At 42.1% G+C, this 21,336-nt stretch overlaps 2 protein-coding genes across 3 annotated transcripts in view; one reads left to right on the top strand and one right to left on the bottom strand.

Moving 5' to 3' along the window:
- Positions 1–2,590: 2,590 nt before the first annotated feature.
- On the top strand, positions 2,591–15,089 carry LOC121307136 (kinesin-like protein KIF24). The gene is made up of 13 exons (XM_041239270.1): positions 2,591–3,373; positions 3,635–3,818; positions 4,164–4,261; positions 4,631–4,846; positions 5,348–5,435; positions 5,883–6,004; positions 6,460–6,565; positions 7,151–7,222; positions 9,877–9,986; positions 10,171–12,089; positions 12,650–13,355; positions 14,183–14,276; positions 14,758–15,089. Exons 1-13 carry the CDS (start codon positions 2,832–2,834, stop codon positions 14,875–14,877), a joined length of 4,377 nt encoding a protein of 1,458 aa, XP_041095204.1. The 5' UTR covers positions 2,591–2,831; the 3' UTR covers positions 14,878–15,089.
- Positions 15,090–17,952: 2,863 nt separating this feature from the next.
- The window catches only part of LOC121307120 (ubiquitin-associated protein 1-like), a 28,244-nt gene continuing 24,860 nt past the window's right edge, over positions 17,953–21,336 (bottom strand). For both annotated transcript variants that reach the window (XM_041239252.1, XM_041239258.1), the window contains exon 7: positions 17,953–20,753. In XM_041239252.1, the coding sequence (XP_041095186.1) occupies positions 20,613–20,753 (141 nt within the window). In that variant the 3' untranslated portion in view covers positions 17,953–20,612. The remainder of the gene's footprint in view (positions 20,754–21,336) is intronic.

Raw genomic sequence — 21,336 nt, 5'->3', positions numbered from 1 at the left:
CAGTGAGAGAGAGGACCGTGATCTCTCATTGGTTAACTTGCTGTAACCCCTCCTCCTCCGCGCCATTTCTGCACTCTGATTGGTTTGTCTCCCTCCACCAGGGAGCGGGAGTCGCGGCGCGAGTTTGGAGTCAGTTGTTTGAAACGCTTCGCGGCGTTGCCATGGATCCCTGAGAGCAGGCAGCTCTTGGAAGAGGAAGGGAGAATGATTTAGCTCTATTATATATACAGATATTATATATATATACATATAACGAGGGGCACCGAAGACACAAAAAAACAAAGCAGCTTATACTGAGCATTTAAATGTACTTCTATTCTCAGTAAACGGGCTGTAAGTGGTAGTGTCCACTGCCAGTCAACAGCACGGTAAATAATGTGTCATTAATGTTGCTTATAATATTGGGTTTTCAATACTGCCAGTCCGAAGAAGACTTTATTAAGATACAGTATTTACAAACTATATGGGGTTTAAGTCAACTGGTTCCCAGTTTTTCAAAAGTAAATGAAGGCTCGGTGACACAGCCGCCTGTCCAAACCGAAATAAGGAGGTGAGTTAATAGAAAAAATGCATTTTAAAAAGGGATGCTACTGTTAGTAAAGAAATTGTACTTAAAATGATTTCGTTTACAAAAACAAAGTTTTTATACTGCTAAAAGATCATGTTAAATATGTACCTGATTTAAAACCTTGCATTGAAACACCGAGCTGATCTGGTCATCCCGTGGTCGCTTTAGCATTACTTTATATGCGCTTGTCCTGGTCTTGCCATAACCCTGCATTTGATTATTTATTTATGTTACATTGACTAATGTGCAAGTTCATGTCCAGGTAAATCATACGCAATCAATTCTAATATAAGCAGAGAGTGGCTTCCTGTGACAGTGTGAAACACTCAGGGTAGCGGTTGTTTACTGTGTATTGTTGCACCTTGAAGGTTAATAGAAACACATGTGTCTAGAAATAGTCAAGGAAGCTCATTGTTCATTAGGAGACTGGCAGTTTAAGAGTGAGAGAGCCCATTTAATAACATTGCTCATAATGAGTACCCAGCTTCGGTTCAGTGCTAGGACCAGGAATAAACCCCAGCATGCTTAGCTTTCACTAGGCGTGCAGTTATCAAGTAATATTCCATGCTAGGCTACAGTAGGAAGTCGTGTGGTTTCTTTCCTCGATAAGGATTTCACAGGTTTATAGCATTATTTCAGGCAGTTCAGTTAAAGAGTGATGGATTTTGTAGGACCCTCTACGCTCTAGAATGAGTAGGAAGGCAGTGTTGTGTAGGGACTGACAGGTCAGACCTCCATACATCTCCATACGCTGTGCTGTCTGATTCTGAGACGCAGTAACTAAAGGGCCTTACACCCTATCACAATGGAGTAGATACAATGTAAAAGTGTAAAGTGTGACTGCTGTATGACATGTGTTAAGAACTGGGTGTTTTGGACTTGTATTTATTAAAGGATGAAGATATGACTTTAGGGTTAAATTTAAATTCACAGGGTGTTGTTGTAGGTGGTCTATACTTGAAATAAGAAATACAAAAATCAAACTTTTTTCTCCTGTCCTCTCTGTAACACAAAAAATAAAAAATATATATATATATATATATATATATATATATATATATATATATATATATATATATATATATATAAATTTAAATTTATTTATATTTATTTATTTAAAATTAAGAGAAGTCCAAATTTAATCTGCTACTGAAGCACTTCTGAAAAATGAGCTGAAATAAGTAGATTTAAGAAGAATAAGACAGTTATTGTGGAATGCCCCTTTATATGGTCTTGAAGATGAATATGAAACAGACAACTGTCAAACTTTTATCAAGTCGAAACAGCAGCTGACTGGTATAGTCACCACTTTTACAGTGCCCACTCAGCGTTTTGATTGTGGCATTATTGTGTTTTGTTGTTGTTGTTTTCCATTGCATAGTTAGAGGTCTGTTCTACTAGAGATCTTGTCATACAGTTTCTAATAGTTAGTGTCTGCTGTGTGTTTTTTTTATTTTATACCAGTTGTCTGGTCTGCATAGACCAGCTGACATTCAGCATCAGAGGTTGTCCTGCCTGCATTCTCTATACCCAGCCCTGCTTTGCATGATCCAGCAGCTGCCCTGAAACAACACTGCAACTGCGCTGGCTTATCTTATTGCAGTGGGATTGGGTTTCACTAGTCAATAGCCTGAGCTGCAGTCTGACATCACTTTCAGAGTAACATGCAAAGCACAAGGCTTGGCCAGAGATAAAACTCAAGCAAGCAAGCAAGCAAGTAAGTGATTTATTTTTTTGTCAGAATTCAGAGATTATGAGTTTGTTTTAAATATGTAAACCAATAGGAATAATTTATTTATATTTAAACTGTATCTTATTGCAAGGACCAGGGGATTAGCAAAGGAAATGTAAGATTACAGCTTTTTATACTGTAACAAGGATCAATTAAACTGTAAAGCATCCGTGTGTCTTGTTACAGTAAATACCCCTACACTAGATTACTGAAAGAATTCCATGTCTCAGGGAATTTAGTCATGAGGAATGGTTACAGGTTACAGGTGTTAGGCTTCCTGAGTGAAGAGGATTAATAAAGTTTACTAAATTGGATGCTAACAAATCAAACAAACTTTAATAAACAAGTTACCAAGGAATCTGAGTGAAACAAAGTAGGTTCAAGAGTGATCTACAATTGTTTTTTTAAAGGGGGGATGAAGATATCCAAAAGAGGCAGGCTTATTAGACAGAAAGTCCTACCCTTTTCCTGTTCCTGAAGTTTGTCCTGTTTGTTGGCAGCCCTCCTCTGCTCCCGGGTGTTGATGTGAAGATGGCGACGTGTCTGTACGAGTGTCTGAGCGAGGCCGGTCTGCAGCGCTACTACCCTCAGTTCACAGCCCTGGGTGTGCGCTGGCCCCAGCAGCTCTCCCGGGTCACCATGAGTGACTATCCACGGCTGGGCGTGCACGACATGCAGGACCGCACCCGGCTCTTTGAGCTGGTGCAGATCGTCAAGGCTCTCCAGGGTGACAAGAGTGGAGAGGAGCACGACCCTCAGTCCCCCAGGCAGGCCACACTGACCAGGTCCACTCCCCGCCGGCAGCTGGACTTCACCGCCTTGCCCACGAGTGAGCCAGCTGAGCCAAGAGGGTGCCTTCCCTCCTCCTCCTCTGCCTACTTCAAGACAAGCAAGCAAGAGGGCAGGGAGCGCTCGCCCAGGCACACGCTGGCAAGAGGGGACTGGCTTCACAGCAGGCCGGCTGGCAGGTTGGAGGAGGCTTGGGCAGCAGAGGAGGAACAGGTACACCTTGAGAGAGAAACATGCTCCTCCACCTCAGGATACAACTACGGAGTCCCACACTCCACCACTAGGTACCTATTATTACATACCTCTATGTGCCTGACGTACCTGTCTGTTAGCAGCAGTAATGTTGTTCTGGGATTAGGGGTAACATGTTGAATATTTAATTTATTGCATTTTTGCAGTGAAACAAGCCTTTTGACACAGATAAGCACTTGTCTTGGTACTGGAACATAAATAAATCATATCAAAGGAGGGATTGCGTTACGTTGTCAGATGACCTCAGTGTGTGGAACGACCCTGAGAGCGTGTGCTGGCTGGCTGTGTTTCAGGAAGCCGAGCTGGGAGCGGGGCCGGGCGGAGTCTGATAGGATCCGTGTGTGTGTGCGGAAGCGGCCGCTGGGAATGCAAGAGGAGCGTCGGGGGGAGGCGGACGTGGTCAGCACGCGGGACAGCGGGACCGTTCTCATCCAAGACAAGAAGGAGGCTGTGGACCTCACCCAGTACATCCTGCAGGTACCTCACTCCACTCCACTCCCACTAGCTAGATTGGTAACTTGTAGGATTTTTCTTTATTTTAATGTACAGTGCTCCTTATTTCGCTACCTGTTTTAAACATCAAAATAGTGAAGTTTTTTAAATGTTTTGTTTGGGAGCTAGTGCTTCTAACCAGTATCACACATGCCTATAGAAAGTGTGTGTGTGTGTGTGGGGGTGGGGGGGTCCCCCCACAAGGACTAGCTTCCCAACACGTAGACAGACTGTGTACTGCTCTGCACCACAGTCATACAGTGCCCCTTATTATATGCATGCAGGTTCACTGTTTTGGAATACCATTTACCCCCTGTCTCCTTTCTACAGCATGTGTTTCATTTTGATGGCGTTTTTGACGATGCTTGCTCCAATCAGGATGTGTATATGAAGACAGCCTATCCCCTAATCCATCATGTCTTCAATGGGTACGACCCTCCGCTTCCTTTCATTTCTATCTCTTGACATCTTGGGTTTATTTGTCACAGTTTAGAAAGTCAGCCTACAGTACTTACAATGTCACAGACACACATAATTAGTGGTAATAACAGGACATTGTTCTCTTTATATTCAAAGGTGTAAGAGTGTTACAAGTGCATTCTCAGGTTTAAAGTAGTGTTTAACCTAGGCGAATGTTTCAAAACACTGTCTTTTTCAAACATCATGTACTGTACTCTGTTTTGCGACAAACTAGATATGCTAGAAGCAGCATATTGTACATGTATAGAGACAGATTTAGGGGTATTCTACAGTTTGTGGAGCTGCAGTTACACATTCCTACTGATTTCCTGTTTCAGGGGGAAGGCTACTTGCTTTGCATATGGACAGACAGGCTCTGGGAAGACGCACACCATGATCGGGACACGGCAGAACCCGGGGCTCTATGCTCTGGCTGCAAAGGACATCTTCCAGCAGCTCGAGGCACTGCAGCCCAGCCGCAACCTCCACGTCTACATCAGCTTCTTCGAGATCTACTGCGGCCAGCTCTACGACCTGCTGGACGGGAAGAAACGGTACCAAGAATCTCCTATAGCAGGAGAAGGCTAGGCCAGTTAAAATGATGTGGCTAGCGGTTAGGGGTGTGTGGAAACAGCTTCCTTCTATTTATTTATTCTTTACATTTGTAGGTGAACTCTTATAACAAAATATAGCATGTATACATGCTGTGTTTATTTAAGGATTTACACAGATATAGAAATATATAGTGTATACATAAATATATAACCTATAAACAAAGACTTTATGGCTTGATCCTAACACTTGTAACAAAACCTTACTGTATATGAGAAATGGGAATGATATCATTATGGGATTTTCCATGAGGGCTTGGTTTGTACAATCTATTTGAGAGTTAAATATACTATTGTATTGTGTCTTCTTGTTTGAGATATGCACTACCAGAAACTGGGTTAATGTGTATAGCTTTTAGTAGAGGATGGGGCAGAGTTCTTGGGGTTTGTGGGCTCTGTGGCATTGCGCAGTAACCTGAAGCTGCTGTTCTCTCTCCTCTCCAGGCTGTTTGCCAGGGAGGATGGGAAGCATGTGGTGCAGATAGTGGGGCTGCGAGAGGAGAGAGTGGCAGGGGTGGACACGCTGCTGGAGGTAATCTCTTTCTATTGTCTCCATCAACACTAAACACCTCGGGATCTGAATTGTTATTTCATGCTCTACTTTTTAGCTCTATTTCAGCTTCAGCTTTCAGAGTTTACAGCTAGAGTTGTTGATTTTTGTTTTCTTTCTTGATCAGAGGATGTCGAATAAAGTGTATTTGACAGCGTGTATGTGCTATAGTCCAATATGTTCAATTCAAACAATAACATGTTTTTTTGGGGTGGAAGACATGTGTTGTCATTGAATGTGTAGTTCTTTTCAGTATTTCTGACTCCAAAATAGAAAATCCGACCCCACCAGAGCTCCATCTATACACATGTAGACATATTGCTTGCTTGCTATGAGCCGATACACTGTTGCTGTTGATCACCTCTCTGCGGACTGGAAGAGGGTAAGTGGCAGCTGTTTGAGCGGTGTCTGTGCCCCCTGTGTGAGCAGGTGATCTCGTGGGGTAGTAAGGAGCGCAGCACAGGAGCCAGCGGGGTGAACGCAGACTCCTCTCGCTCACACGCCATCATCCAGGTACAGATCAAGGACTCAGCCGCCAGGGTGCACGGGAGGTAAGAGACTCTTTCCATAGGCATAGTCACAGACACGGAGGGCACATACTCACATTGAAGGTTCATTGTATTTTACCCACCAAGATGATTTAAAAAACAAAACAAACTATTATTATTATTATTATTATTATTTTTGAAATAATTTTTGTCAACATTTGAAAGGGCATATAGTCACATTATTTATCCACCAAGGACCACATTTTCCCTTTTTCAGAATATTGCCTGCACAAGAAATTTGTAATCTTAACATGTTAAAGTGCTTAAAAATAATATTTTGTTTGATTTGTAAACTCTTTGGTCAGAAATGAACCTCTGTGATTGAAGGATGTAGTTTACAGGGAGTCACTAATATCCTACCTTCTGCTTTTTGCCGAGCTAGCAGCTTATGTGTCTCACAGCTGGCGTGTTTGACATTATCAGTGAAGCTGCGTTTCTCTGCTCTCTCTTGGTCACAGGATTTCTTTTATTGATCTGGCAGGCAGCGAGAGGGCGGCTGATGCCAGGGACCCTGACAAACAGACCAAGATGGAGGGAGCCGAAATTAACCAGAGCCTGTTAGCTGTGAGTGAGTTCATTCCGTTTTCCCCTGCAGCCTGTTTAAATACTAAAAACCTGGGGGTTCGACTAGGAGGAAATAGTACGCATACAATGTTCCCTTTAGAATCGGAACACGAAGTAACTGAAATAACAAACATGTATTTACTGTTTCACTTATTGCACTGTAGACCATAAATCCATTTCGCAATGTGGAGCATTATTTAGAAAGTCAGTAAAATAAAGAAGAATTCATCTTAACAAGCAGGGTTTTAGTAGTTAGTTCTTACTGCATATATTTGCTGATTAACATTGTAAAATCCTACCTAATTTCTGACTGCGTGAGCCTCTGAATCAAAGTCTGTTCCCACGATATGGCTGCTGTCGTTTTCATTCACAAAGTAATTATTCTGGTTATGAATACTGTCAGACTAAATGCCACTAAAATGAGTTCTAATCCCACACATACAGTGGGTACACATTCATACACGTTTTGAAGCTTTTCCATGTCAATTTTTATTAAAACTAAATTATTTTAAAACATTTATATGGTAAGATACATATGGTTAGATACAGCTGTGCAGTAACAAAGGAGTGTGTTTTGTTCTTCAGCTGAAGGAGTGTATTCGAGCTCTGGACCAGGAACACGCTCATACGCCATTCAGACAGAGCAAACTGACCCAGGTAACTGCCCTCCCATCCTGGTGTAAAACCCTTGCTTGACTCTATAGATGGTTTATCCACATCCCCACCCATCATTAAAACAGCATGTCCACAAATACAAACTGAAACATCATTAATATTACAAGAAGGGTCTCCCGGCTCACTGCCAGGGTTATGCCATTTCTCATCTAAATTTGTATTTTTAGAATTTTGGTAACAACGCCTATGAAATTCAAGTAAAACATATTACTGTAAATATCATTTAACAGATAGCAAAAAACTGAGAAGAAGAAAAAGAAGAGAAATAAAGCTAAACTGTTTAACTGTGTTTGAATTGTAAAGTCACAGGCATAGTGAATATGACAGAGAGGCGAGGGGCTTTATATTGTGTACATTTTTATTTTTTAATTCAAGGTTTTAATTTCTTACCTGTTTAGTATCACACAGCCTGTTTTATAAAGAAATGCACATCCCTAGTATCTTATTTGTGCACTTTGTGAAATGGCTGTAAGAAAACAAGGCCTACTTTCCTTAATACAGTGGCTCTCAAAAGTATTCACCCCCTTGGACTTTTAAACATTTTATTTTAATTAGGAGTTTTTGCCACTGATCAACACAAAACAAGTTCATAATGTCAAAGTGAAAAATTAAATATACAAATTGTTCTATAGTAACTACAGATACAAAACAGAAAATAATTGATTGCATAAGTATTCACCCCCTTGAGTCAATATTTGGTAGAGGCACCTTTGGCAGCAATTACAGCCATGAGTCTATTTGGATAAGTCTCTACCAGCTTTGCACATCTGGACACTGCAATTTTTGCTCATTCTTCTTTGCAAAATTGTTCAAGCTCCATCAAGTTGGATTGGGACCTTTGGTGAACAGCAGTTTTCAACTCTTTCCACATATTCTCAATTGGATTGAGGTCTGGGCTTTGACTGTGGCCACTCCAGGACGTTGACTTTTTTGTTTTTAAGCCACTCTAGTGTGGCTTTGGCTATATGTTTGGGGTCATTGTCCTGCTGGAAGATGAATCTTCTCCCAAGTCCCAGGTCTCTTGCAAACTTCAGCAGGTTTTCCTCCACGATTTCTCTGTACTTTGCTGCATCCATTTTGCCCTCTATCTTCACGAACTTTCCAGGCCCTGACGCAGAGAAGCATCCCGATAGCATAATGCTGCCACCATAGTGCTTAGCGCTGAGGCCAAAAAGCTCTATTTTGGTCTAATCAGATCACAGAATCTTCTTCCACTTGGTCTCAGAGTCTCCCACATGCCTTCTGGCAAACTCTAGCCGAGATTTGATGTGAATTTTATTCAACAATGGATTTATTTTTGCCACTCTCCCATAAAGGCCAGTTTTGTGAAGCACCCAGTCTATTGCCATATGCACAGTGTCTCCCAGCTCAGCCGTGGAAGACTGTAACACCTTAGAGTTACCATAGGCCTCTTGGTGGCCTCCCTGACTAGTGCCCTTCTCGCCCGGATACTCAGTTTTTGAGGACGGCCTGTTCTAGACAGATTCACAGTTGTGCCATATTCTCTCCATTTCTTAATAGTGGACTTTACTGTGCTCCGGGGGATATTTAATGCCTTGGAAATGTTCTTATATCCTACCCCTGATTGATGCTTTTGAAGAACCCTATTCCGAATTTGCTTTGAATGTTCCTTCGTCTTCATGATGTAGTTTTTATTAGGAAATGTACTAACCAACTGTGGGACCTCCCAGAGACAGGTGTATTTAACCTGAAATCATGTGAAACACCTTAATTGCACACAGGTGGACTCCATTCAATTAATTATGTGACTTCTAAAGACAGTTGGTTGCACCAGAGCTTATTTAGATGTGTCATAGCAAAGGGGGTGAATACTTATGCAATCAATTATTTTCTGTTTTATATTTGTAATTAATTTAGAACAATTTGTAGATTTTATTTTTCACTTTGCATTATAGACTTTTTTTGTGTTGATCAGTGGCAAAAACTCCTAATTAAATCCATTTTGATTCCATGTTGTAACACAATAAAATGTGTAAAAGTCCAAGGGGGTGAATGTTTTTGAGAGCCGCTGTATTTCCCAGAGACACTGAGAGGGTGAGTACCAAACTCACAATTTCAAGACACAGTAATCCGGTTTTATTAACTGAAGTAACTTAAAAAAAATGATGGTGATTAAGTAGATTCAAGAAAATGCACAGAGTCCTTTTCTTCAATCAGTTGCCAGGTTTATTGAAATGTGCAGGGAGTCTGGTCCCAGGTACAGGACAAACAGAATACTCATCATTGCAATGTTTGCATGACATTAAATACCCTTCTGTATAGATGATGCACCTCCTCTTTCTCTGACGCATAACCAATGGCAAAGGTACAACACATTTTTCTGTTATCATATACTATAAGTATTTAATTTAGTGTGTGTGTGTGTGTCTGTGTGTGTAGTCTAGTGTGACGACCTCTGAACTCAGTGCATTCTTCAGACGGCCTGGTGGTGCCCCAAAAGGTCCATACATCTAGTTTTTATCATCTTCCTTGTTCCTTGTTTAAAAGTACTAGATTTTACGTGACCTTTTCAATTTGGAGAATTATGAAACAGTTCTCTTTTAAAAGCATTGAATGCTGTCATGAATCTGACTTCAGAGGGTTTAATGTGATTTATTTTGTATGTTCTTCTCCAGGTACTGAAAGACTCATTTATTGGAAATTCAAAGACCTGTATGATTGCTAACATCTCACCCAGCCACATAGCCACAGAACACACTCTTAACACTTTACGTTACGCAGACAGGTAAGCACAGCTCTGTGCTGTCTTCTTTACTTTCAGTGTAAAACCCGCGAGACTGTGCCACTACAGTAACATGGCTCTAAACCACTAGCATATATATCGACATGGTACCCGTCCCTTGAAGCTCCCAAAGAGACACGTAGTATGTTCGCATTACTTTTGTTTACATTTTTTTTCATTCTGTAAGGGTTAAGGAGCTGAAGAGAGGCATGAAACATTCCCCAGGTCACCTTTACAAAGCAGGAAGGCCAGTGGGAAGCCCGTCTCCAAAACGCAACAAGAACTCCTGCCGGGAGAGGAACTCGCCTAAGAATGTGAAGCTCTTGGGGGACAGAGGGGTGAAGCAGTTCGCTCAGCCGCAGCCAAGACACACCCAGGTTCTGTTCCAGCCGAGCAGAGTCCTCCTCTGCTCCACACCAGAGGAGGAGGCTGTGACTACCTGGAGGACCCAAAGGACTGTGAAGGAGGCCTGGCTGGAGCAGACAACCCCTGAGAAGGGGACATTGAGAGGAGGCAGAAGAAGGGAAGATGTGGCAGAACTAAGGTCCGGAGCACATGCAGTTAGAAGGACTGACTCTTGCGTAAAGAACACAGATTTTATTAAAGGGCATTACACAAAGGTCAATGCGACAGCAGCTCAGAAATTACAGGGAGCGCGGCCTGTTTTAAAGAAAACTGTTACCAGAGAGAGATCCAGGGACCGTTCCTCTGTCCAGGGGGCACTGGAGGAGAATCCGAGTGGACGGGGCCCCCAGCACTCAGATGCCAGCTACGCAGATATGTACCGAGAGCAGAAGGAGCGGGAGCAGCACCTGAGAATCTACCACCAGCAGCTGCAGCAGCTCCAGCCACCTCCCATACTGCAGCAGAAGCTGCCCTATCAACCCCTGGAGAGCCTGCTAGCTCTCTACAGGGCAGAGGGGATGAGAGCAGCGCAGGGGCAGGATACAAACAGTAAGAATTACCAGAGGCATTGTCTGGGGGAGACAGAACAAGAGAGGAGAAACAGCAGCAGCAGCCAGGGTTCTCTCATGCACTTCAGGGTTGGGGGTGCTGAGAGCAGCAAAGCTAGTGGTGGGGGTAGCCACAGTGACGGCAGTCATGATTCCTTCGTCTTCCTTCCCAGCGCAAAGCCGACAACCCTCTGGAGCAATGCTGACCACCTGGAGAACGCAGAACAGTCCAGTAGCGAAGATGCGCACGTATTTCCAGGAAAAGATCTTGGATACCAGGAAGATGACTACAGGTTCGGGGAAAGCTTCAAATACCAAGGAGAGTTTGATCGAGAGCAAAGATATGGAGAAGATTATGAGTTCGGACAGAGTGGGAAAAGGGAAGACGGTGATCTAGATGATCTGGCATTCTATGAGAGCTGGAGGCTGGAGAGAGAGCACTGGGAGGACCAGGCTAAAGACTGCTCCAACCACGCCGAGTGGAACACAGAGGAAGATTATGCCAGATACAGATCGTGCAGCGATAACAGGGCAGAGAAACCCTTCTGCCAAGAGGAGGATCACAGCTTCCCAGAGGACAACTTCAACGACCTGTCGGCTGATCAAAAGCAGATGAACTCATTCGTCATGCAAGATGGGCGAGAAGTGAGTGCAGGAGCCTCTGTGCTTCCTCTTCAGGAAACGTGCTCCAATATACCACCAACCGGGACCGGCTTTGCCAAATCAGAAATGGGGAGTTTGATGGGAATTGTTGGATCAACATCTGTACCAGGGATGAACAATAAACCTGATTCCCAACCCTTGTCAGAGACAGAAAATCAGGTTGAGATACACGATTCTAAAGATTCTTCCTCGGGGATGATGGCCCCCCTAACGGTATCCCTCCTGGACATTGAAAGGACGGCAGCTTCAGATTCTGTTTTCCACTGCGGTCCCCTGACTCCCGACAGACTTCTTGTTCAGGGAGGGACATCCACGCCAAAGAATTCCAGGGAAGGGGCACCCGAGGGACTAGCTCGAGATCCAAATTCCTCTCTGGAGCCATCCCCAAGGTCAGAGAGGCGCTGGAAGCCAGAATCAGCAGCACCAGAGCAGCAGAGGGGGCAGTTATACCTGAAACCTGGCCTGGACACAACCATTTCCTCTGTTAATGGTGAGCTAGTTTTTAAGTACACATGTTTATCTGGTGATTTAAAGAAAGGAGATTCTGGGTCCAACTCTTGTATATTGTCTGGACGCCTCCACTATATCCCTGTGAGGAGGAAAATGAAGCCACAATTTTGCTTCACTGTGAAATTTACAAAATGGTGCTTGTCGTGTGGTGGTTCTTTATCTTGACTTTAAACCTCGCTGCATTCATTTAAATATCTTAGGAAAAACCTTAGTGAATAAAGGAACAACTAAACTGAATGTAGTTACATAAAGTAAACTTTTGGTTGAAACCCTATTGGCTAATATGTCACGTAATTTGTGCTGTTGCCCACAAACCGGCCAAAAGTTACACTAGCGGTCAATAGTAATATTGACTACAGTTTTCACCTTATAGTGGAAAACAGCCCCCTTTGGGGTTGAGAGAGCAACTTCCAGTGAGCAATAAAGACCGTTAGTTTGGGTATTATTGCCCACTGACTGTTGTTTTTGTCAACACTCAGGGAAATAGTTTTCAATCATAAGACTCCACACCCGTTAGTAATCTGTTTTTTACTGTTTCAGGCTCTCCCCAGGGTTTTGTGACAATCAATGATACATTTGGACTAGAAGTGGAACCGGAGGGACTGGGACAAGGCATAGTCCTAGGGAACAAAGAAAAGCCCTCCCAAAACTTGATCAGTAGTACAGGCAGCTTCAATGAGAGCCTACTCAGCACTCCAGAGGGCTCAAGCAGCAGGCACTACCAGCCCTGCGCAGGAGGCTGTGTAAGTGGCAATGCTGAGACTAAAGAACAAGGAGAAGTCACAAACAAGAGTAGCTGTCTCTACACTGCACCTCCAGAGAGCCACTACTGGAGGGCCCCAGAGACGACTGTAGTCACTTTGCTGTCAACACTGCAGGACCAGACTGAACTAGAGCTACATAGCCTCGGCAGAGACGATCTGGGCAGACCAAAGTTCGATGCTGCAAAAAACGGCAGCGCTTCAGGGCCAGCACCTCAGGGTGAACAGGACTCGATGGAGGAAACGGAAAGCAGCCCAGCAGCAGTGGAGCCAAGCAGGAGGGAGGTGCTTCAGAACACTTTCACCCAGTCCAGATACATGGTCTGTGCAGAGCTGGACTCCACCTCTCCCATCAGACCGGAGCAGGGATCTCGTCCCCAGAGCCCTGACGAGGAGACAGGCTGGCAGTGGCTCTCCGCACACACAGGAGCCAGGCACCCGCTGCAGATCACTGACCAGCAACTGGAAGCCCTGGGAAAGGCACAGTACGTTTCTGTTTTACTATTGTTGGAAAGTTTGAGAATCTCTACAAGCTTGACTCCATCCTGACCTTTTTAGATTCTGAAAGATAGACGTAGAACCAATGATCCATTATGGACATGCACAACAGAAATAGGTCAAGACAGCCATTATAAATAGACACACCTTCTATGCTCGCTTTTCTCAAAGCTGGAGAACAATTGACGACATTTGGATAATTTGTGCTGTTCAACTTCCAGAAATCCCAAATCTAGGAGAGTGCATTCCCTGCTGATATCAGAGGCTGCCATTTTATTACTATCCTGTCAGTGAGGCCGAAGCTGTTACCAAAGATCTTTTCACATTTTGTTGTGTTATTGATAAGAACCAAGACTTCTTCGTCAAATATTGATGCCTTAGTGTCTGGCAACATTTATTTTAAACATTAATGTTAGGATAGACTCTGTAAGTTGCCTTGGATAAAGGTGCCTGCTAAATAAACAAATAATAATAATAGTAATAATAATAGTAATAATAATAATAAATAATAATAATAATAGACATTTATTGTATTTTATAATAATCTTTTTCAAAGTATTGTCATATGTATGATTTAACTTTCATATAAATGTCATATGATCTGTACTGCTTCCTGTGTTGTCCATAACTTTAAGCACTCGATTATAGGACACACAGAGGTACTGACACACTGTGTCAAGCCTGATCAGTGGTTGAGGGACTGGGTTAACCAAGCCCTTTGTCAAATGATTCTAGTCGTCAGTCACACAGCTGTGGGTTGGTAAGGATCAGAGTGAGCAAAGTGGTCCTAATGCTTGTGATGGTTGATTCCCAGGAGGCTGGTTGTCCAGGCACACTGTGAAGAGATGGAGGAGATGGACACTCTGATGCAGAGGGAGGAGGCTCTACTGAGTCAGCTGCCAGGATTGGTAAGAGTCCCGATGCCTCCTTATACCATTTTGGTCAGTGGTTCAGTTAGGATTCCACCACTCCCTTTTACCACAATTGTCGGCCTCTTTCATAGTAACTGTTAAGAGCACATCCTGTTCTCTAATAAGGTGTAAGGTTGTTGGGGTCCCTGGTAAAGGCATGTCCATGTTGAGTGCAGGGTGAGTTATACAGTCAGGGTAGTGCAGCTTTGAGTCCACCTTCACTGGGGATTCCTGGGAGTAAAGAGGCAATTGGCTTGGTTGTGGGATTGGAGGACACTCACTGACCGTAAGTCCTGCAGAGCTATTGTGGGGAATTGCAGTGGTGAAATATATAATTAAAACATTCTAAAGCTGGTACGAAAAGAAGGTAAAAAAAAAAAATAAAAAAAAATGGGGAACTCATATATATATAAAAATTAGGTTATTAGCATTAGGTTGCATAGTTTATTTGCTTCTATCTCTCCCTCTGTTTCCCCAGGACTTCACAGACTATGCTCTGAAGCTGGAGGAGATCATGGTGCAGAAAGCAAAGAGTATACGCAGCATCCGGGCTCAGCTCCAACTCTACCTCACCTACCCTGGGGCTGGGGGCCCTTAACCAGCCTGGGACCCTCCAGCTCTGTGTGAATCCAGCTCACAGCCCCTGCACGGTGCATCAGTGTGGCAGTGTGTCGCACACATATTTGGTGATCTAATCTCGTATACGTACTGAACACCTTTTACAACCTAAAGTGTGTATAACACTATATAACACAATTTTTGTTCCTGGGTAGTAAGTGTTATTTCCTAATTGCTTATGCCTCAAAAGTATAGAAAATGGCTATTATTCCCCACAAACTTTGCTTTTGTAATCATGACAGTGATATTTCAAAATATCACTATTTCCAATGGGAAAACGGGCAAATGTGTGTCTTTTCGTTCACATAGTCAGAAAAAAACAACATGAATCCAAATTAACATGTATTTATACTAAAGTAATACAAAAATGACTACAAAAGATTTAGAAGTGAGTAGTTTTTCGAGATTTGTGATTATACTGTAAATACAGGCATAAGCAATTAGGAAATAACACTTATTACCCAGGAACAAAAATAAATAAATAATTTGTTACACGGTGTAATCAGTCGTACAACTCTGTCGCTGCTCAGGAAGTTAAATGTTCTATTTTCCCTGTTAATTTCTGTGTCTGATATGATCAATGTGTAATGTATTGTGTGTATATGTACTGTAGCGGATAAACATAGATGTACATTCAAGCCTTGGTAAACCTTGCAGCATGTAAGCTTATGATTTAGTGCTGCTGCGGTGGTGTGAAAGCAAAACATTTCAAGGCTAGAAACTGGAATCTGGGTTTGATACCTGAAGCCGCTTTAAAATATTTAAACCAAGGCAAGTCTTTAAATACATGCCATTTCAAATCAGTTCAGCTGCACCTTTGCTGTGTGAACGTGCGCTGATCTTACAGAGCCCACCGTTAGACTGGAACACGATGATTAGAGATGATTCTTCAGCCGTTGCTAAAATAATGTCACAAATCCCGATTTCTAAAAGAGAAATCGAAAGCTGCTTACATTTTAAAGCACTGCTAGCATCTACCTAACCTGTGTAATTTTGTGACAAAAGTTAAGGTCACCAGGGCTACCTCGATCTCTGTGTAATGTTGCCACTTCCAATGCCTTGGGTAAACTGGCACTGGCTCAAGCACAGAGGAAGGTGGGTAATTATACAGTAAAATCAGATGAGAGTTAGTTAAGTGAGAAAAACACAGATATTCCAGCGTATGAGATCAAATCTGAGGCAGTCCAGGTTTTAATACTAGGAGGGGGGTTGTGTCATATAATCATGCAGTAACTGGTATCTTTTGCTTAGAAGCAGCAGGATACTTCAGCCAGCTTATCACCACCAGGGTCACTTTTGAGTGCATTGCTCAGGTTGAAGGTTTTCAGCTTTTTGTGACAGGTTGATTAACTAGTTGTTTCTACATAGCTTTGTCCTGCCCTAAAACACCCCAATCCAACACCTGGGCTCTGTAGAGAAGTTAGAAACATGTTTTGCTGTGTATGCCACATTTTCAGTCTTGTAAAGGTGTAATTAATTGGCATCTCAGCCCATTGAATTGAAAGGCAAGGGCTGGACACAAACGAGGCAATTTAAAGACGAATCTCTTACCCTACAATTTAAGAGCTAGCCCTGTAATTGAGTGGTAAATATTATTAACTCATCAGCCGCTAGGAGGAGATGCAATGCAAGGGTAATCTCGGACTGTATTCAGCTTTCTAGTGGATGTGTTTAAAATGACTGAATACCCATGGAGCCCTACAGGACTAAAACAATGTGCCTTCCTATTTGTAAATTCTTTGCAGTACACCTAACTATACTGTTCTGGATAAGCACTGTTTTATGTTTTGCATTTATTATTAAATATGGAGTTTATTAAATATTTTGACACTACCATATAGAATACTAAAAATGATGATTGTGTCAAGTAAAAATTATTTATGAAAATAATAACCCAAAATGTACATGTTGATTTACTTGTTTGAATCATTTTATTGCAGGAATTAAAGTAGATAAAAGGAACCTGTCCATGCCTGTTCTAAGCATGATAACTTTCTTGCAAGCCCATTCTCATTCTGCTGCAGCTTTCCACACCTTTTTTAAGGTCTTCACATATTGAACTTCCTTTGCAGCATATAGGATTTAAGTGTGATCTGAATACATGTTGCACAGGTCAGCTTCACATACAGTAATTAAAAGTCTGGAAAGCTAAACAAGCTACAGAACAATGATGAAGGGTCTTTAGCATAACGAGCACACAGATGCAGCATTTGTACTGTGAAGTGTATTTTGGTATCTCCAGTTTGCAATAGAAACTCTTTAATGCATTAAAAGCAGGATTCATGGCACAAGAGATAAGAGAGGAGTGGTATCAAGACCAGTCATTTGCACATCTGATGAGAGTTCAAGTGGTTTCCTGAGCTTTGCCACACTGGCTGAGAGGACTTGCAGAGGCTCACAGTGAGTTCAAGCTTCTTCGGTGTAATTTTATTTATAAAATGCCAGGGAGGACCCTCTGTAGTACCATGCTGACATCTCACACTAATGAAAATGCACAGTTCTTTCTAATAGACTTTGCAATATCACTGTCTGTGGCAAAGAATTTTGTGTTGTATGTTAATGTTGGTGTATAGTCATTGGTACACGGGAAATAAACGGGTCTGTAACACACGTGTTTAAAATGTATATTTGTATTTAGACACGAGGATTGCACAGCACTTCACGTGCAGGTAAAATGTAATAATATGTGAGCACGGGGAATTGCACTTTATTAATTCACGTGCAGTTGTACCGAGACTCCAATTGAATGATTGATTAGCAATCGAGTCTCGGTACAGCTGCATAAAAGCTGCATGTTTTCACTCACTCGGGGTTGTGTGTTCGGTGAGTGGAGAACGGGATTGGAGACGGAGGTAATATGAAGAATAATAATAGTAGTCATAGTAGTAGTAAAATATCTGCTCACCGTGTTTCGTTTAGTCTGTTTTGTTTGTCTGTTTATTTTGGCGAACGTGCCATGTCCTGTTTTTGTTTGTTACAACCGTTTATTTTCTGTCTGTCTGTTCATTCATTAAATGCTGAGCGAGACCTCAGCTCCACCAAACTCCACCTCTCTCTTTGTTTATTTCCTGGTTCCTGTCTCTGGTATGATGCCACCCACTCCGGCTGTCTTTGTGACACTGTCCCATAGCCATTTATCGTAACTGACAGTGAGACTTTTCTACAGTACGATCAAGGGCAAACCGTCCCTTTTAAAACCACAACATGCCTTTACTGCAGAATTGGAAATAAATAAAACAGGTTGGTTTTATATTTCTTTTTTATTAGTACCTTTTTTACGTAGCAATCAATTGAAGCATTTTTTAAATATTTTGTAATCACTGCTCTGTATATAAAGTTCAGTTTTTGTATTTCACACTTAACATTTACAAGTTGTACTATTGAGAGGAGGGAAAGATACTTCTATACACTCTGACAAACATTTCACCCAGAACTGCAAGAAAAAATGCCCACAGTTGGTGAGAACAAATATTTGAAATTAAAAAAAAAAAAAAAAAAAAAAAAAACTAAGTGTTTAAAGAAAGTGCTTAAACTAGACCAAACATAAATGGATAGTCTCACCCCACAAAGCTGCATTCATTGTCCTGTGGCCATATCTCCAAATACACCATATTGTTAGATGTAGCAGTTAGATATATTTATACATTCCTGGGAATTACAATGAGAGGATTTTCCTTCTGCCAGTTTATGCTGATTATTAAAATACATGACCGTGATGCGCCCTGTTATAGAAGACTTAACAATTCTGGAAAAACTGGAAACTGAAAATACATTTGTGGAAACCAGTAGAACAGTGTCTGGTTTATTACAAGACAGCTAGAAAATACCATTTTCTTTTTCACATTATTTAAAACAGTCCTGCAGTAGCAAAAAGCAAAAAACAAATGCAAGTTGGCTGAAATCAAAACTGAAACAACTGGGATCAGAATTTCACCACCACCCTCTTCCCTGGTGGTTTTAATCGACAAACTTCACTCAGCCTGTAAATGAAAACTTTTCACTGCGACACAATCCGCTCTCTCATTGCTAGCAATCCCCTCTAAGGGCACCGAAGGAGCTAATAACATTCTGAAATCCACCTTTTATAGTTTCACTAGAATGATTTAGCCTTTTTATTACATAGTATAACTCTGATTCTCTAGGGGGTCTAGCACTACTCTGGAAAGGTGTTTCTGTCTGATAAACATTTCCACCCAGTGAAAGAAATTAGTATTCAAAACATCCCCATCAGCTTCTTTGCTAACAGTGAATGCATGCCTGGTTATTAGGGGGTCCCATATATACCTCGAACATGGGTTTGTCTGTCTGATGGCGACAACCAGCAACAGACAGACAAATGGGAGTCACTCATGGCTTGCTTAGCCAAACCGGTGAGACGCCCCACCATCCCTCATGAAAATTTTTGTAGAAGCACTATCCCTCTAAAAGCCTTACACAAAGGTACACTACCTCTGAAACACTACAATCTGGGCTGAGACAGGCGGATTTAGACAACCGCTCCCTTTAGGAACTGCACTGCTCCGAGTTTCAGTAAAGCAGGCTGGCTGCTAATGAGTCGTCTGGCTGCAGTAAAATCATACACAGTGCTGGTGGATGTTAAGCTGAACAGGGAATAGAAATCCTTTAGGACCAAACATGAGGAATATTATTTTTTGTTGCACAAAACAGTTCAACCAGAAATCTCTTTTTGTTCAAGTACCCCTACAACATTTTAAATAAAAAAACAGGAGTACTTTTGCCCTGTATAATATTTTCAGAGGAAAATCTACCATTTTTCAGCAGTATGGAAGTGGGGGGGGGGACAAAAAACAAAAACAAAGAAAAAGGTTTATGGCACTGAACGCATCTATGTTCCTGAAGAGTTTAGAGTGGCTTCCCATTAATATTGGGCAACACAGACTTTTGCCCATTTCAGATAAATTCTACTGAAATCTACTGAAAGGGTTTCCAGAAGCCCAACAGCTGGTTTTACTATACAAACCACAAAAGCTTGGTTATGAAAACCTGGTGCCACACAATGCATCTCATTCAGAGCCCTATCTCTTTCTCACCACATCAAACTGCTGGCTGCTCTACACAATATCTATTGCACTAATAGGTTGGCTGCAATTAAATACAAACTTAGACAGTTTTACAATCTGTTAGACACAAACAAACCTTTTGGAGCAGCTTTTACGCGTTTCTGTTTTGCTATTGACTGATTTCTTTCAAGTTTCTCCTGCCTTCTTCCTCATCCAGTGAAAGGCGCAGTAGTTTGTTTTTTTGTCTATTAATGCAGAGGAAAATTTCAGGAAAGAGAATTCTGTCACTCCTTCGACACAAACGCTTTTGAAGGACACTTCTTAACTTTTTTTTGATGTTTAGTTTTTTTTTTTTTTTTAAAGCAGAGCTCTCCTCCCCGCTCTAAGACGGAAGCAGATCCCAAGCAGACAGCCAGGCATTCTGTAACATTCTTGCAATTTTGCAGAAGCTGCCTGGGAATCCCCAGCTTATTTTTTTCTATGGCATTTCCTGCCCAAAAGTGTGGGCGTGCTTTTGAAAAGTTTTTTGTTTTAGAACAAAAGCTTGAAATGTCTTGAAAGGGCAGCTCTATTGTCTCTCTCTCGCTCTATAACTTTCTCTCTTTAAGCGTCATCCATGGCAGTGAATGAGAACATTGACTTCAAATGTTTAAAAGAAAGCAAACGAATGAGAATGGAAGTGCAGGCTTGTGTCTCAGCTGGCCTCCGCGCGAGCCATCAGGTCCTCCAGAGCTTTCTCCTGGTTGTTGTTATGAACCACCAATACCTCCTTGATGGTGCCCGGCTCGAAACCCATCTCCTGGAACTTGGACATGAGCTGGAGGAACTGGAGAGCCTGCAAGACAGGGACACACATTGTGAAGAGGCACAGCTGCACAACCATTACAGCATGCCTGCTTTAGTTAACTATTCAAAAAATTAAACTATACCACAAATCACAGCTGTACAATCTTTTAGCGGAAAAGAGCTATGGAATGCTCTTAAAAGAGCCAGAAAAAAACACAATAAAATGGCAGAAACCTACATGTGTGCGTATCATCAATACTGTATTTCCCACAAAGCTAACGATTATCACTGTATTCCTTTAAAATCAAGAGAGCCCCATTTTCAATTTCAATGGCCAGGATATGGCTCAAGAGCCATCCTTTGGACAGCCATGCTCTAAACATTTAATATAAACCCCGACAGACATCAGCCACTTTGCTACCACTCAAACGTGGATAACTGTTAAGAACATAAGAGCATAAGAAAGTTTACAAACGAGAGGAGGCCATTTGGCCCATCTTGCTCGTTTGGTTGTTAGTAGCTTATTGATACCCCCAGAATCTCATTAAGCAGCTTCTTGAAGGATCCCAGGGTGTCAGCTTCAACAACATTACTGGGGAGTTGATTCCAGAACCTCACGATTCTCTGTGTAA

The sequence above is a fragment of the Polyodon spathula genome, chromosome 2 (assembly GCF_017654505.1).
Source record: "Polyodon spathula isolate WHYD16114869_AA chromosome 2, ASM1765450v1, whole genome shotgun sequence".
Classification (NCBI taxonomy): Eukaryota; Metazoa; Chordata; class Actinopteri; order Acipenseriformes; family Polyodontidae; genus Polyodon; species Polyodon spathula.
The sequence above is the reverse complement of the archived record's forward strand: the minus strand, read 5'-3'. Positions and strand labels throughout refer to the sequence as shown.

What these genes read in the sequence shown, in the direction of transcription:
- LOC121307136 (XM_041239270.1), top strand. Translation starts at nt 2,832, where the DNA reads ATGGCGACGTGTCTGTACGAGTGTCTGAGCGAGGCCGGTCTGCAGCGC. An exon ending in ACTTTACGTTACGCAGACAG is followed by an intron (nt 9,987 to 10,170) that starts GTAAGCACAGCT and finishes TCATTCTGTAAG; the next exon opens with GGTTAAGGAGCTGAAGAGAG. An exon ending in TGAGTCAGCTGCCAGGATTG is followed by an intron (nt 14,277 to 14,757) that starts GTAAGAGTCCCG and finishes CTGTTTCCCCAG; the next exon opens with GACTTCACAGACTATGCTCT.